Source organism: Alexandromys fortis, unplaced genomic scaffold (assembly GCF_014885135.2).
Source record: "Alexandromys fortis isolate MF-2015 unplaced genomic scaffold, M_Fortis_MF-2015_v1.1 scaffold_123, whole genome shotgun sequence".
NCBI lineage: Eukaryota > Metazoa > Chordata > Mammalia > Rodentia > Cricetidae > Alexandromys > Alexandromys fortis.
In genome coordinates, this window is record NW_026068003.1 from 5,149,290 (window position 1) to 5,161,494 (window position 12,205).

General features: G+C 45.0%; 1 protein-coding gene across 27 annotated transcripts in view; it reads right to left on the reverse strand.

Moving 5' to 3' along the window:
• Positions 1-12,205, reverse strand: part of Cadps (calcium dependent secretion activator) — a 436,391-nt gene that overhangs the window by 322,063 nt on the left and 102,123 nt on the right. For all 27 annotated transcript variants that reach the window (XM_050161168.1, XM_050161171.1, XM_050161161.1 and 24 more), the window contains one exon: positions 11,853-11,966. In XM_050161168.1, the coding sequence (XP_050017125.1) occupies positions 11,853-11,966 (114 nt within the window). The remainder of the gene's footprint in view (positions 1-11,852; positions 11,967-12,205) is intronic.

Genomic DNA, 12,205 nt, shown 5'->3' on the forward strand with positions numbered 1-12,205 from the left:
CCTGGATGGCACCTGTATCATGGAAAGCACCAATGTAAGTCATTTTACACTGACCAGAGTCTTGCTGTGAGATTTCAAACAAGTCCCTTGCATACTTTTTTCTTGCCCAAATCTTAAAGCAAGGGTAGAAATAATACAGTAACTCCCATTATGTGAGGGGATTGTCCCAAGACCCTCAATGCACGCCTGAAACCACAGACGCTATTGTACTTTACTTGCATTGTGCTGCTTGGTCTACTTGGAGACCTTGATAACGTTTAATCTCTAAGTCTGAAAAAGACGAGCACCCATTAAAGAGAGAAAACAACTACAGCAATCCATTATAATAAGAACTATTAAACGTGGGCGAATTGCGTAGCTAAGATTTTTCATTGAATGCCTTCAGTCTAAATAAAGCTATGAAAACCAAGACTACAGCAGACAGGGGGGACTACTGAGCTCACCTGGTGGCCGCAGGGACTGAGCTCATGACAGGTGCAGAGAGCACAGGCTGTGCCTAGACTGGAGGGAATTCCTCTGTCTCTCCTGCTTAGTGGCTGTGTGAGCTGTGCTAAGTGAACCTCACCCAAACTTTCGCGTTCCTGTCTAGAAACTGGGGTAATAATCGACTCTATACAGGTATTTTAATTAAATGAGTCATTTTGAAAAGCACGCTTTCAGCGGTGCCTGGATCCCTAAATGCCACTGGGGTTGTTTTCATTGTCATTAAGTATCTAGCATACAATCCTGAAATGTTAGCCGGTGCATACATCTCAGTCATTCTCCAAAGGATACTTATTGTAACTGGATTTAAGTATCAGGGAAATACGTGTTAATTTTCTGTCTCCTTGACTGACAGGCAGTTCTATATGTCCTCAAATTGTCTCCAGTCTCTGGATAGCAGATGGTTCTCCGGAAGTGAGCAACACTAATGTAGCTGGATTCACTCTCCTCTGGAAGGTGTGCCCAACCCTTCACCTCTGTGACAGGATGTTACCATATACAGATGTTCAAGAACTGTACAGTCCAGTTCAAAAAAGAAAAACAAAATCCCCAAATTCATCATGCTTTTAGTAAGTCTATGATTCTGTATTGGGCTTGCCTTTACAGCTGTCCTCAGTCACATATGACCTGTGGACCACCAGCTGGACATGCCTGAGCGTAGAGGGGAAAGCAAGACTCCACGGAGGGGCAGTAACTTACTCATCACAGCTACCACTGCCTGATATGGTGTCTGGTCACAGACACGTGGTGATAGAGAGAGAGGAAGAGTTGGGGAAGGGAGAGTGGTGTGCATGCACACATATGCACCAGTATCCGCTCTTAGAACTCAGGGAGGATATTCAGTGTCCTGCTTGATCATTTTCCACCACACTTGCTGGAGAGACAGAGATCCTTGCTTAACCTGGAGTTTGGCTGGCAGTCAGCAAGCCCAGTATTTTCCACATTGATATAATGATAGAGGCTACAGAAGCATGCACAACTATACTCAGCCTTTGATGTGGCCTCTGAGGATTTGAACTCAGGTTTTCTTGCTTGTTCATCAGGTACTTTTATTCTTTAAACTCTCTCTTCAGTCTCCACATGGACTTTTAATTCCACTCTGCTTTCTCCTTCCCTTTGGGGCTCTTCCACTAAACATAGCTTTGCTGCCTGAGTCCCTGGAGGGTGCCACTCACTAGTTTTCTCTTGCTCCACTGCCCACACTTGGAAGTTCATATCAGCTCACACAAAGGGATGGAGTGTACTACAAGGTACTGCTTGCTGTTCCTGCTTCCTATTCACAGAGAGAACAACTGGCCCTCTGGAGCTGTGTCCTGGTCATGCTCTGGAAGGTGCATAGAGGTCTTCCGGAGGATCAGGAAGTAAACATTCATCCCCTGCCAGACGCCAGCACTTTCCCTGTAGGTTCTGAGGGTATCACCTAGGGACTTGGTGGAAATGAGGCAACCTTGTTCATTATGACCACATCATACTGGGTGAAAAACTGCTACCAAGGTGGCCTCCACTTATTTTTGACTTAATAAAGTGATTTAGAAAAGTGGGCTAAGTGTTTGCCTTCCTGTTATGTTCTGACGGCCTGGGACCTGGAGCTCAGCTATATTTGAGGGTTAACTTTTAACTCAACTAGAGGAAATATCTCAAATACATTTCAGGACTTACTGATCCTTCAGGAGCTACAGAGTTCACCTGGAAACCTGCTCTGCTTCATGAGGATTTGCTTAGCCAGACATGTTATGAGTCTCAGTTACAGGCCTAAATCTCAAAGAATAGGAAGCTACGGAGATGGCTCATTCCATAAAGCACTTGGTGGACAAACATGAGGACTTGAATTTGGTCCCGAGAAGCCATGTATAAAAGTTGGGTGTGGTGATGTTCAACTATAATCCCAGCACTGGCAAGGCAAAGATGGAACCTTGAAGCTCACTGGCCCGCCAGCTCACCTGACCAAATGCACAAGTTCTGTGTTCAACTCTTTGAACATGATCTCTCTAGACCATGTCTTAAGAAATAAATTAGAGGTGTATTGAGGAAAACACCTTAGGTCAATGTCAGTCTCCAACACACAGACAGACACACACACACACACACACACACACACACACACACAGAACATGTACAATACACAGAAGAATAATGTTGTAAGCAGGTTGAGACATCGTTGGGAAGACAATGCAGCACTGTGGATGTGGACGCAAAACCAAGATGCTGAGTCACCTGGGTTAAATCACCCTCCCTCTCTGATTTTCCAGTTTCACATCTGTAGACTGAGAAAATTGATTTATGATATGAGATCTTAGTATTATCCTTCTGGCTTCAATGTCTTCATGAACCATTTAATTCTTTCTTTGAGTGCTTACTAGGTGGAATACACTATACCAAGCACTGGAGGTACAATAATGGAAAGGAATAGACTGAGCATTCACAGAGGGCAACAGAAACCATCCTTATAATCTTATACAAAATGATCACAATATGGAATGATTGCTGACAGCATAGAACCCAGCAGGTAGGGGTGCCTATGCAGCAGCCTATTGTGGCCAAGGAGAACCCAGCAGGTAGAGGTGTCTATGCAGGAGCCTATGGTGGCCAAGGAGAACCCAGCAGGTAGGGGGTGCCTATGTAGGAGTCTATGGCAGTCATGAAAACCTTCCAGAAGTGAACATCTCAAGATGGTAAGTGCAAGTAAGCAAAGGCCGGAAGGACAGAGAGGACAGAGGTATTGCAGACTGAAGGAATAATCTGTGTAACAATGCCAAGTGTCTAAAGTGACAGGGAAGATTGAGTATCAGCCATGGCAATGAGGTGTTGGGGGCGTTGGAAAAAACAGGAAAGGCTACATATCTGGAACCAGAGCACAGGCATCACAGCCACTGGCCTGCATCTTAAGGGCACTAGAGAAATGCTGATGGTTGCTAATTAGGGCGTGGCACAAGCGTGGAAGGAGGTAGCTGAGAGGTCCTTATGGGGGACAGGTAAAAGCGGTAGTGGCGTAAACAAATAGGCCTCATTTTTTTGTTATCAGCTCTGTGATGATGAGAAGTTTAGGCATATTCAATCAACAATGGAGCCATGCCCTATCATCCCCCTCTGTCCATACCGGTGTCCCGCTAACCAAGGGGAGCCCAATTAAACTCTTGGCATCATATCCATTTTCTCGAGCCCTGCATGAGCCTCCATCCCTCCTGATTTAATGACTGTCTGGTAAATATTTGAATTTCAAAACAGAATCCAAGTTTTTGGAAGATAGTATTCTATTTTCTCTTCATTTTTAACCCCCCTCCCATGTGTATATGTGTGTGTGTGTGTGTCTGTGTGTACATATCATGTACATAAAGGGGTCAGAGGATAATCTCAGGTGTTGGTTGAGACAAAGTCTCTTGTTCACTGCTGCCCGCTCCAGGCTAGCTGACTCATGAGTTTCTGGGAATTTTCCTTTCCCCATGGCCCATCTTGTCTCCAGGTTAGTTGTACGCTCCTGCACACACCTTTGCCCACATGGTTCTGAGGATCCAAACTTGCATCATGATAACTTGCACGGCAAGTGTTTTACCAACTAAACCATCTGACAACCTCCTTGTTTTGTTTGCAAATTATTTGTTATTTTTGTACCTAAAATAGTGTCTGGCACACAGTGGATGCCCAATACTTATCTGTCAGGGTTGCACTGACGAGAACAGCACAGACTTCTCCAGTAGAAACGCTGCTGGTTAACCAGATTCTATCTGGATAAGAGGGGAAAAGGGAAGGCGGCAGACACATGCGTGGGCCTCCAAACAAGTGAGTTAGGACCAACATTCTATGGAAGTCATAGCCAGGAATAGACAGGATATTGAGAGTACATTCTGGATGTGAAACTTCTTCCGGTCCCTTCCTTGGGGAAAGTAGTCACTCGGTATATGTTAAACCCATTGTGGTGGCTTTAGAGGTCACTTAACCCCTTCTGACCTCATTGTCTTTTACCAACAACTGTGGTACTGGAAATCCAGTCTTCCACCATTGATAAAGATGGAGCCAAGAGGACTCTAAAAATGGAAATGACCTATCGGTTTAGAAGTAGATGGGACTTTAGTCCCTGCAGAAGACATGAGTACATCAGTGTGGGAAGGGTGACTGGGGAGGAATGGAATGTCAGAAGGAGGTAAGAAAGCCAGCGACAGAGGATACTAGCAGGAAGCTAATTTCCCTAGGCTTCCTAGTCTGTCAAAAGAGAAGTGAGGCCTGGGTTGGCATCAGCTTATATGAACCCTACTGCATCTCTTTATATTCTTTTTTTTCCTTTCTTAGTGGCTATGATATGAGACTTCAACCTCAAGAAAAGTTTTTTTCAGAACATCCACAAATTTTCCCTGGTCCTCTGCCATCTCCCAGACAGGCCTCAATGAGAGTTGGATAATGTGCAGATACAGGAGGCCCATCATGAGCTCAGCTAGTGACGTGTGATTGGTAAGCAACCTCCAGACTGTGTTATAAAGGAGCACATTCACACCTAACAGATGTGCCTGCTGCAGAGGGAGGTCGTGTCATCTCCCGCTTCCTGTCTGGAAGACTAAGGCTAGAACAGATCTTTTCCTCTTTCAAAAAAGTCAATCCTTCTTGGTCAAGAAGATGGCCTAGTAAGTAAAGGCACAATGTGCAGTATAAGCCTGATGCCCAATCCCTTCAACGAACGTAACAATCTATTGCAGAAGAAATAAGGGAGACCCTGCCTCAGATATAATACATGGGAAGAGAGAGCAGGCTCCTGGTTAGTTGTGCTCTAGCTGCTACATATGCCCTGTGGCATGCATGTACACACACACACACACACACACACACAGAAAAAAATAATTTTTTTAAAGAGTAAATTATCCTAACATGAATAAGGCTAAAGCTTGATATTAAAAGAAAAGAAAATGAAACTACCACAGGCACACACATACACAAATACACATTCATATATATACTCACAGAGGAGCAATTTTGTAGAGAAGAAATTGAGGTTCAAGCTTATGAGACATTTATCTAAAACTTTGGGCATCCTGATAGTGGCTTCTTGGCTGACCTGAGGACCATGGGGATGTGAAAAGGATACAAGGACTGGATCATACCTGAGAGGGTCTACTGCAGCCCTCAGACCTTATCACCATAATTCAAGAGATTTAAGGATTAATTGGCAGCCTGTTTAATTTTTCCTGGCAGTCAGGGCTGCTAGAAATTACACAATGAATCCGTGTGCTCTGCAATGCCATTGGAAAGCTTGGGCTCCGTCTGTGCTCACTTCCCTTTACATCTAACGATGACTGGTTCGGCTCAGAGTGAGCTGAGTGCACACATAAGCGGAGAAAAGACAGTGTTTCCCAGCCCCTTTCATTTTCCCACAACATCTCTTTACTACTGCAGTCGGTGGACAATTCATCCCCAACCAAAAGATGACTGACCTGTCTACTGCCTTACTCTCAGAATCTTTGAGGATGAGTTCTTTGAAATGTCACGCCATTGCTATTGGGAGGTTGAAATAGGAAGAAAGGGAATGGCGGGGTGGAGGGTGTGTGTGTGTGTATGTGTGTGTGTGTGTGTGTGTACATATACATACACATATGCATGGGTGTGTACTTACAAACAGGGGAGAGAGAGATGGAGGGAGGGAGAGAGGAAGAAAATGAGTAAGAGATAGAAAATAGAAGAGAGGGAAGAGAAAGAAGAAAGGCCCAGGGAGATGGGGGAGAGTAGAGAATGAGAATGGAGTTGAAAAAAGGTTTATCTGGCAGTGATTTCCTCCGCTGAGACCACAGCCACACAGTACTGACAGAATGGCAATGACAACTCCCAGTTTTCCACCAGCGGAACCACACACTTTGCTGGAGACAGGCTGAGCCTAAACTCAGGTTCCAGAGTCTGAACCTGGTCTTGAACCTTGTAGTCAGGTTAGCTCGACCTCACCCACTGTGAAAAAGTCCCTGACCTTTGCTGCAGTTCTCAGCAAAGAAGTGTGTATGTTCCCTCTGTCCCTGGGGTTACCAAACCGGGGTGGGGGGAATGGACATCCTAGTATCCCCTCCCTGCAGAGAATGCAGGACAAAGTCAGCAAAAGAATGGAAGGAGAATGCACACTATTGGCATCTCTGCCTGCAACCATGGCTAAGATTAGCCCTAACCCTGGAGTTTTGTTTCTTGAGAAAAATCCCCTTTGGGGTTAAACCAATTTGAGCTAGCTGCAGGTCATTTGCAACACAAAGTTCTGGCAGAAGTGAAGGGTCTCATGGACCTTAGAGTAGGGTGGGGAAGAGGTACCAGCTTCTCCACAGTCCAGGGGAGAAGGGAAGTGAGGAAGGGATGTGCCCATCTCCTGGGAGTTCTGGCAGGCACAGTACTAATCCTGATCTTTCACCTCCGCTTTAGAGGATTAAACTTTCCAGAAATTTGAATCTAAGGCCTAGTAAAGCCTAGATAATGAAGATCTCTAATCCCTACACTCTTTCCTGTGCTACTCAAATCCTAGTAGGAAGGATTCAAGCACACTCCATCCCTGTATTCTTACCAGACCCATAAGGAGCGCTTTTCAAACTAGCCACTATCAAGGAAAATAACAAATCGCTATAGATATCATAACTTCCAAAGTCTCATTAGCATGCTGCTAACGATTAATCTTCAAATTTAATTAATAGAAATGGCACTTTCTCTTAATTTGCATCATTAGTCAAATGAGCATCCTAATTAAGATGTATAGTATACAGATTTATAAACTCCAGTTGATGAACATAAACATGAGGAGGGGCTGCCTTCTCTCATTACTTTCCCACTGGCTTCCAGAATCTGGGGAAAATGGGGATCACTTCCATTTCTAGGCACTGTCTACACAAAATGTTTTGTTAGATACATTCAAGCTATTCAAAGCCCGACCTGGCTGAGACACCAAATCTCATGTCTACAGCTAAAGACTTGTACCATTTCAAAGAAAGTTTCAAGATGGACGATCACTGGCAATAGTAGGCGTTGCTCGTAACATTTAGAAGAAAGGCGGTAAATGGGATCATATGTAAAAGTGACCTCAACTTGTAGACTAGCCCCATACAGAAACCCCATTAATAGCACGGTGCATCAAATGATATATGGTTCTAAACTTACTAGTGAATGCTGAAGCAAGCCAACGACCAGCATGTGGCTCTCAAGAGCTCACTACCAACTTGAGCCACTCTCTCCATGACAGGTGGAAGATTCTCGAGGTGGGAGGGAGTGGGTCATGCTGTCCCAGGTCCTGCACCAAGGTGTCAATTATATTGAAAGTACATGGAAGGGATGGATTGGTGGGCTAGCCGCATGCACTTAGCAGTAACCTAACTTCAGAGCAGAAGGAAGGGAGGAGGGAGAGAAGTGGAGAGAACTCACAGGAAACAGCCCCCTAAGGAAAAGATTGTGTTAAATTCCTTTATGTTTATTTCACAGTTTGTCATGATTCTTGCGCATTAATGATGGCTTGCTGCCCCCAAACTACGAATGTTTATGAATTAGTTTCTTAGGGCTTGGCGGTGGTCCTGTTAGAGGAGCTGCAGTCCGCAGTGCAGCTTATAAAGTTCAGCTCCTGGGATAGCCCAGTGAGGATGACTGCAGTCCAGAGAGGCAAAGTCCCAGGTGGAAGTGGTCGTCTCCAGAATGCCCCTTGCCTCTGCTGTGCCTTCTCCTGCTTGCTGCTAGCGAGTTCCTGCCATGTTTGTCACAGGGTGATGATTATGTAGAAGAACCCCATTGTATGTGGTATAATGGGACTACTTCCCAGGAAAATCCCACCCCTCGCTGTGCAAGGTACCTACAGATCATAATGAAGACGGTTTATATAAAGCAATGGTGCTTAGGGACATGAGATCTGCCAAGGATGGAAAATGAGAACTGTCACAATAAAAAAAAAAAAAACAGAATAAGCAAGGCAAAGTGGGTACCTTTGAGTGGGCCCTGCCAAGGCATGCCAATAGGTGAACACACTGTGCACAACTGAGTTAGTACGAGAGGTTTACTGAAGAAGGGAGTGAGAGAAAGAGTGAAAGGAGTCTCGGAGTGGGGACATGACAGAGACAGACAGACAGACAGACAGAACAGAGAAGAGGCAAGAGGCAATAAACAAGAAAGACAAGGGAAGCAAAAGAGAAAAGAGGAGTCAAGAGAGGCAAGGGAGGGGCAAGAGGCAAGAGAGTGAACTGTGCCCGGTAGGCACTTTTAACAGGGCACATGCCCCATAGTTGAAGGTGGGAAGGCACCTGGCAACAGGTGATAATGTTCCCCCTTCTGCAGCAGATGCAGACAGTTGCCTCTGTGGAAACTAACAAACATAAAAGGACATTTCAGGCATTATAGACCCATGAATTCTGCCTGTGGAAAAGCAGATTGATGACCAGAGAGCGGTTATAGCCCCACACCCAAAGTTAGGCCTGAGTGGTGTAGGAGGTTCTCCTGTCTATGTGTTCTTTTCATTGGCTAAATAAAGAAACTGCCTTGGCCTTTTGATAGGGTAGCATTTAAGTAGGTGGAGTAGACAGAACTGTATGTTAGGAAGAAGGACAGTGTGGCAGACGCCATGGTTCTCCTGCCTGAGACGGACGCTGATTAGACTCTTGCTGGTGTGGCAGACGCCATGGTTCTCCTGCCTGAGACGGACGCTGATTAGACTCTTGCTGGTAAGCCACAGTCACATGGCCATATACATTAATGGAGATGGGTTAAACTAATATGTAAGAGTTAGCCAATAAGAAGTTAGAGCTAATGGGCCAGGCAGTGTTTAAATGAATCACAATTTCTGTGTGATTATTTTGGATGTAAACTAGCCAGGTGGGAGAGAACAGGAAGGGCCCTAGCTCCCTGTTAAACCTGAGTTTCTTGATCATGGAGCTTATAGAATCAAACATGGGTTTTGGTGTGTACCTTGAAAAAACAAAGCCATGAAAAGAAATTAAATGACCCTATTGGGTGTGAGAAAGAAAGAAAAGAAGATGGTTCACTAGATCACTTGCTTAAGGCTTTGCGGTGTAGAAATCGGATAGGAATCTGGTACACTGTAACAGCAAAGAGCTCTGTGTGCCAGTGCAAAGGGACTGGCTGAAACAGACTTGGCTTGCTTAAAAGTCTGTTAATCCGCAATAAAAGGATCATTGCTTTGGAGTGAAGCGGTTGTGGTGGGAAAAACAACACAAAGGAAAACGTTTAACTATTCGTGGGCTTCTAAGGAAAACATGCAACTTGTGATCATAATGTGATTTCTTCCTGCGTAAAGATTTTCATTTGGTTTTGGAAACTAACTTGTGGCTGTGAGGTGATTTTCTGTTTGTGTAGAGATTTTTGTCTTAGGTGATATAGAAGGCTTAAGAGGAAAAAAAAAAAAGATAGAATTCAGCTTGGCTTCCCTCTGATAAGTGTTTACTAGCTGCCAACTCCACATAGCTCCAGGGTCTCTGACCTGTTGGAGTTGGCCTCCGGCAAGGATTGCCATCTATTCTGACAGCAAATAGGCCCCCTTGGACATAGGATTACAAATCAAGATCACTTTTACATGGTCCTCGCTGACAGACCACTCTACAAAGCAAAATGCTTGGTGATGACGAAGTAGTCACAGTGGAAGACACATATATCAGGAAAACATTGCCCATGGGAGGGTATATCATGCAGTATCCTTGGTGATACCCATCAGGAAAATATTGCCCATGGGAGGGTACATCATGCCATATCCTTGGTGATGCCCACATGATAGGCACAATATGCTTGGAGGAAGAATGCTTATAAAAGTTACAGCTTCTCACAGAACTGCAAGTCCAGTATGCTGAGAAAACCCCCAGAGGTCCCATGGTAAAGGGACCTGAGTCGTGTACTCAAGACACACACTCTCTCTGATAGGGTTTCCTGTGAGGTAAGGATTCTGGAAAGTGTCTGCGCCCCTAGAAGAGACCCTGCCATCAGTCCAGCAGGAGGAAGGAGGGAAGTATCCTGATGAACCCTGGAAGGTGCTGCCTTGTGTGGTATTTCAACTGTATTTTAATAAATAAAGCTTGTCAGGGGATTGGAAGAATAAAACAGCCCCACTGGTCAGCCTTATAGACCAGGCCGTGCTGATACGCACCTTTAATCTTAGTAGCCTCACTAGTTGCCATAGAAACCAGGCAGTGCATGCCTTTAATCCCAGAACTAAAGAGGAATATAAAACAAGAAGAGACAGCTCTCAGACACAGTCTCATTCTGAGATTCCTGGAAGCAGGATCAACATTTTGGACTGAGGTAGAGATAAGAGCAAGTGACTGACTGACTGGCTTTTCTATGTGTTGTTTCTATGTGTTGAGCCCCGATTTCTCTCTCTGAGTTTTTATTAATCATGTTTCACTGCCTTACACTGGAAATGGTCTAAGGCTTAGACTCAAAGTCCCAGCTCCAACGTATTCATGGCTGTGTGGCCTAGAGTAGTGGATTTGCCCTCTCTAAGTCTCAACCTATCAATAAAACGGAAAATGTTATTGATAACTAACTATAAAAGTGTTCTAGGACAACACTCGGCACATTGCGTGTTGTAAAAATCAGCATGAAAAGTGAAAGCTTTCATATGTATATATGTCCGTGTAGGTGTGCAAATACATGTGTCGTGTTTATGGTGGTTAAAGCGTCTCTTGCAGAAAAGATCCAAAGGCTTTAAGAGTTAGGTGGGTTGTCCAACTGTGGTAGTTTGAATGAGAATGGCCCTCTAGGCTCACAGATTCGAATATTTGGCCACCAGGGAGTGGCATCACTTGAAAGGATTCAGAGGTGCGGCCTTGTTGGAGAAAGTGTGTCACTGGGGGTGGGTTGTGAGGTTTCAAGCAGCCCATTCTAAACACAGTCTCTCTCTCTTTTTGCCACCTGTAAGTCCCGATGTCAGATGCAGAACTCACAGCTACAGCTCAAGCACAATGTCTGCCTGTATGTCATCACACTTCCCACCGCAGTGATAATGGACTAAACCTTTGACAGTGTAAGCGAGCCCCTATCAAAAAGCTTTCTTCTATAGGGGTTGCCGTGGTCATGGTGCCTCTTCCCAGTAGACTACTGACTAAGATACCAGTGGACCCCAGGAATCCTCCTGTCTCTATCCCCCCAACACTGGGATTGTGAGCATACAACGCTGAACCCAGATTTTATGTGGAGCCAGGGGTTCCTTGTAAGTCTTCAGACCTGTGTGTCTCTGCCTACTGAGTTGTCAGCTCAGCTTGCAAGAGCAGCTTGTATTTCCATCACTCCCTACAAAAAAATTCTGCTGTTCTTTGTCAGCTGACTCCTGATCCCTCTGCATCAGCCAAGGTCTTATGCCTTCTATATTACTCAGCTCAGTAGCCCAGGCTAGCCTCTGAGCAGCCTTGCCTGTGCCTCCTGCAGGCTGCACTTACCTCATAGTAGCTCTGGACGGCATTCATGAAGGCTTCGTCGGCCACAATCTGGGTATCCCCATTGAGAAAAGCCTGGAACCGGTCCTTGACCGTCTGCAGCTGTTGCTTGCTGATCTGCAGAGAGAGAAAGAGAAACTTGAAGGCATCATGTAGACAGGAACATGGCTACTTTACAGCAAAAAGGACCACCCATCAGAATGGGACCCCGCCTGATAAGTGAGCAAACTTCCCTAACCATAGAACACAGTCAGCACTAAAAATAATACAACCCACAGTTAAACCCATTGCTTTCAAACCACGTGGGACGGCTTATACCACAAAACCCAGCAAGTGCTATCAAGCAGGTATATATA